The sequence below is a fragment of the Phalangium opilio genome, unplaced genomic scaffold, assembly GCF_054372755.1.
Source record: "Phalangium opilio isolate 3A_F unplaced genomic scaffold, DU_Popi_V2 ptg000078l_1, whole genome shotgun sequence".
Classification (NCBI taxonomy): Eukaryota; Metazoa; Arthropoda; class Arachnida; order Opiliones; family Phalangiidae; genus Phalangium; species Phalangium opilio.
This window is the reverse complement of record NW_028324186.1, coordinates 3414230-3418207: the sequence shown is the minus strand read 5'-3', so window position 1 is coordinate 3418207 and position 3978 is coordinate 3414230. Positions and strand designations below refer to the sequence as shown.

The 3978-nt window shown below is 39.4% G+C and overlaps 1 protein-coding gene across 1 annotated transcript; it reads right to left on the bottom strand.

Annotated features, from left to right (window-relative positions):
- Positions 1-1928: 1928 nt before the first annotated feature.
- Positions 1929-3134, bottom strand: LOC149655817 (uncharacterized). Its single transcript, XM_089845042.1, has one exon. The coding sequence runs from the start codon at positions 3132-3134 to the stop codon at positions 1929-1931; it is 1206 nt and encodes a 401-aa protein (XP_089701168.1).
- Positions 3135-3978: the final 844 nt, after the last annotated feature.

Below are 3978 nucleotides of genomic sequence, written 5' to 3'. Positions count from 1 at the left end.
AAATCGCTTTTATCTATGTCCTTTAAGGACTTTCCGCGCGTAGCTTAATCCGCCGGAATTTCTTTACCCGCTACCTGGCTCCACGACATGGGGGTCTGTACGCTCTTGTATTTCTCACACGCGATTCTGTACGAAAGGCTTCCATCGGTTGGCATCCCTTCGGATCCAGTACAGTGTTATGGTAGAGTCAGCCCACATTTGCACTTCGTTTATTTTGGTACTTAAGGCTGCTACCACGCTGTTCACCAATCTGGCTCCAATTACGGCAGCCATCAATTCTAACCTTGGAATTTTTAATACTGGTTTTTTTAGCTCATTTTTTAATGGGGCGATTTTGGCTTTTGACGACACCAACACTGAGTTAACAAATCCGTTTGCAAATACACTTTTTAGATAAAGGACTGAGGCATACGCAGATACGCTAGCATCTACGAATCCATGCAACTCTATAGAGATGGGTGATTCTCCGGTATCGTTCCTTTCAACCGAATTCCCAATGGACCGAAATCCCATTCGACCCAATATCCCGCAATGATTTTAGATTTCCAGCCCAATGGCTATATTCCCGATGGACCGAAATCCCAATCGTCCGAATATGCCCCTAAAAAATACATGAATATAACTTGAAACACTGTAGCCGTCAGCGATTCGGTGGTGTAGTGGATACGATGTTGGACTGCGAAGCGATAGGTTGTTGGTTCGAATCTCCGAAAGGTATGTTAATAATATTAAAAGTAAATGGTTCGTGATACTAATTAAAACGCTCTCTTTCATTCCTTTCAAGGCAAGAGATATATAGAATTAATAAACAAATTGTGCTTAAAATGAAGTACAGTCTTAATGGTAGTTCCATCAATGTCTTTAAATTTTAAATTAAAATTATAATATTTTGGTTTCGGGTGGGTTAGGTTAGGTTAGGTTCGGTTAGGTTAGGTTAGGCTAGGTTAGCATAGGTTAGGTTAGCATAGGTTAGGTTAGGTTAGCATAGGTTACGTTAGGTTAGGTTGGGTTAGGTTAGGTTAGCTTAGGTTAGCTTAGGTTAGTTTAGGTTTGGTTTGGTTTGGTTCCAATAATTCGTTGACACCTTTTCCAAAATATGCTCCTTTTTATTAGCTACCACCTTTTCCAAAATATTCTCCCTTTAAATAGCTACCACCTTTTCCAAAATATTGTCCCTTTAAATAGCTTCCACCTTTTCCAAAGCATTCTCCTATTAATTAGAAGCCACCTTTTCCAAAAGATTTTCCTATTAATTAGCTGCCACCTTTTTCAAAATATTCTCCTATTAATTAGCTGCAACCTTTTCCAAAACATTCTCCTACTAATTAGCTGCCACATTTTCCAAAATATTCTCCTTTTAATTAGCTACCACCTTTTCTAAAATATTCTCCTATTAATTAGCTGCCACCTTTTCCAAAAGATTTTCCTATTAATTAGCTGCCACCTTTTCCAAAATATTCTCCTATTAATTAGCTGCCACCTTTTCCAAAATATTCTCCAATTATCTGACATCTTTTCCAAAATATTGCTATTATTGCTAATAAATTGTTCGTGGGAAGAGGCGGGCTTTTAATACTCATATAAATAATCTTTTTACCTCCAAACAAGGTTGGGTTGGGTTAGGTTAGGTTAGGTTAGGTTACATTTGGTTAGGTTAGGTTAGGTTAGGTTAGGCTAGGGTAGGTGAGGTTCGCCGTAATTAAAACGTAGTTAAAATAAGTGCAGTAATACATTTTCAAATCACATTTATTTTAACAATAATAAGTTGTGAAATTAAAAAAAAATTTAATGCAAAACCAAACAGTATGTCTTCTTTCAGTTCAATAGAATTTCGGTCCAATGGGACTATAATAAAATCGCACCTTTGGCTACGTTCGGTCGAATGGGACCCCCCAAAAAAAACCCCTTCTGTCGAATGGGAATTCGGTTCAATGGGACCAAAGCGATTCTCCCGCACAACCCCCAAAATAAAACCTTGGGACTACAATCTCAAGCAAATTTCTTAATTCATCGCACCATTGATTAAACTTTTCAGAAAACCGGGGCTCTAATTCGGAATCCCAATTAATTTTAGCTTCCCAAAGCTCTTGCAAAAGCATTTTGGCTCTCATTGTGAAAGGGCTTATTATTCCCAAAGGATCAAAAATTCGCGCAACGGCCCTTAAAACCCATATTTTAGTGCACTGTTTGCCCAACATAAATTCCAGTAATGATTCTACATCAAAAGTTAAAAGATCTCGCACTTCATCCCAAGTTAAGCCCAAAACTTTTACGTTTCTTGGATTAGGTAGTTTATGATTTTCTGTCACTACCGCTGTTTCGCTTCCATACCTTGCTCTTATTTCTTTTGAGTTGCTATGCCACTTTCTCATGTTCATGCCCGCTTCCGCCATTAGATTTCTGGTGTCTGTTATCAATTTGTCAACTTCCCCTACGTCATTCCCTCCTGACACAAAATCATCTACATAGAGGTCGCGCAATATAGCTAAACTAGCACGTGGATATTCCTTAGAAAATTTCTGCGCATGAGTTTTAACCGTGCCCGCTAACAAAAACATGCTAGCCTTTCCTCCAAAGGGTGCTCTAGTGAATCTTAATTCTATTATTGACTTATTGTCAGGGCTTTCCAACCCCTTTATCCACAAAAATCTAAAAGCATCTCTATCTTTCTCAATGATTCCTATTTGGTGATAAGCTTTTTCAATATCCCCCGTCACCGCTACAGGGTTTTCTCTAAATCTCAATAAAACCTGGAATAGCTCGGGAATCAAGTTTGGACCAGAATCCATGCACTCATTTAGAGACGGCACATTTTTAGCGTGTGACGATCCGTCATTTACAATCATTAACTTTGTGGTTAAGCTCTCTCCCCTGTGGGGCATATAATATAGTGGCTCTTCAATTACATGGTTTTCTGGTATTCGCTCTACTATTCCTGACGCTATTTGCTCTAGAATAATGGCATCGTAAGCCTTCAATTGTTCCTCATTTTTTCTCAATTTTTCTAACAAATTAAGGGTACGCCTCTGAGCAACTTCATAATTATCGCCCAAATGCTTAACTTTTTCGTTCCGCGGAATTGCAACCTCATACCGTCCATTTTTGCACTGAATTGATTCTTGAAAATCCTTCATTAAGGTATTTTATGCACTTAATTTGGTTGCTTCTGGTGGGTCTCTAATCCCGATATGGTCTAAATCCCAGAACGATTGCACCTGATCAGACAAAAGGTCATCCTCATTTGGCTGCCTAGCACTAACGCTTACGCGCATTACATTTACTGCGTTAACCCCTACAGTGAGAGCTGCTCCTTTTTCGCTGGTTGTCCCATGTAAGGTCCACCCCAGTTTAGTGTTAATTACGACTAAACTATCTGACAGTCCAAAAATAATCCGCACCTATTAAAATGTCTAAGGGAACTTCTTCGCCCCCCCCCTTTCTCTATCACTTAACGGATATCCCCACTGTTCCATGTTTCGCGCAATACTTTCTCTTGGGACGGAAAACACTCCCCCGCTAATACCAGGAGTTTCTAGGGCCTCAATTTCAACTAATTCTTCGGTCTGCACATGTTTTAAAATCACCTTAACCCTATTTCTGACCATTTTGGTCAGCTCATTACTCTCAAATTTCAATACATCTAGGTTTTCCTCGGAAATTTTCTCTAACACTAGCTCCCTGGAAAGTTTATTATTTATGAAACAGCGATGACTACCGCCGTCGAAAAAACAATGGACCTTTACTTCTTTACCATTTGCGCCTAACGCCACCGCTTGAACTGTTTGTAACAAAATTTGCTTCGCTTTACCTTGACCCTCTTGCACCGCGCTGTTTACGTTAATAGCTCCCGCATTTTCTTGATTTTGATTGGGCCTAGTATTGCTATTTTTGCGCCTTTCACCCCTATTCTCATAGCAGAGTATTTGGTGATGTTTTCGCTTGCAATTTCTGCACTGTTGGATTTTCCCCCTACACTCA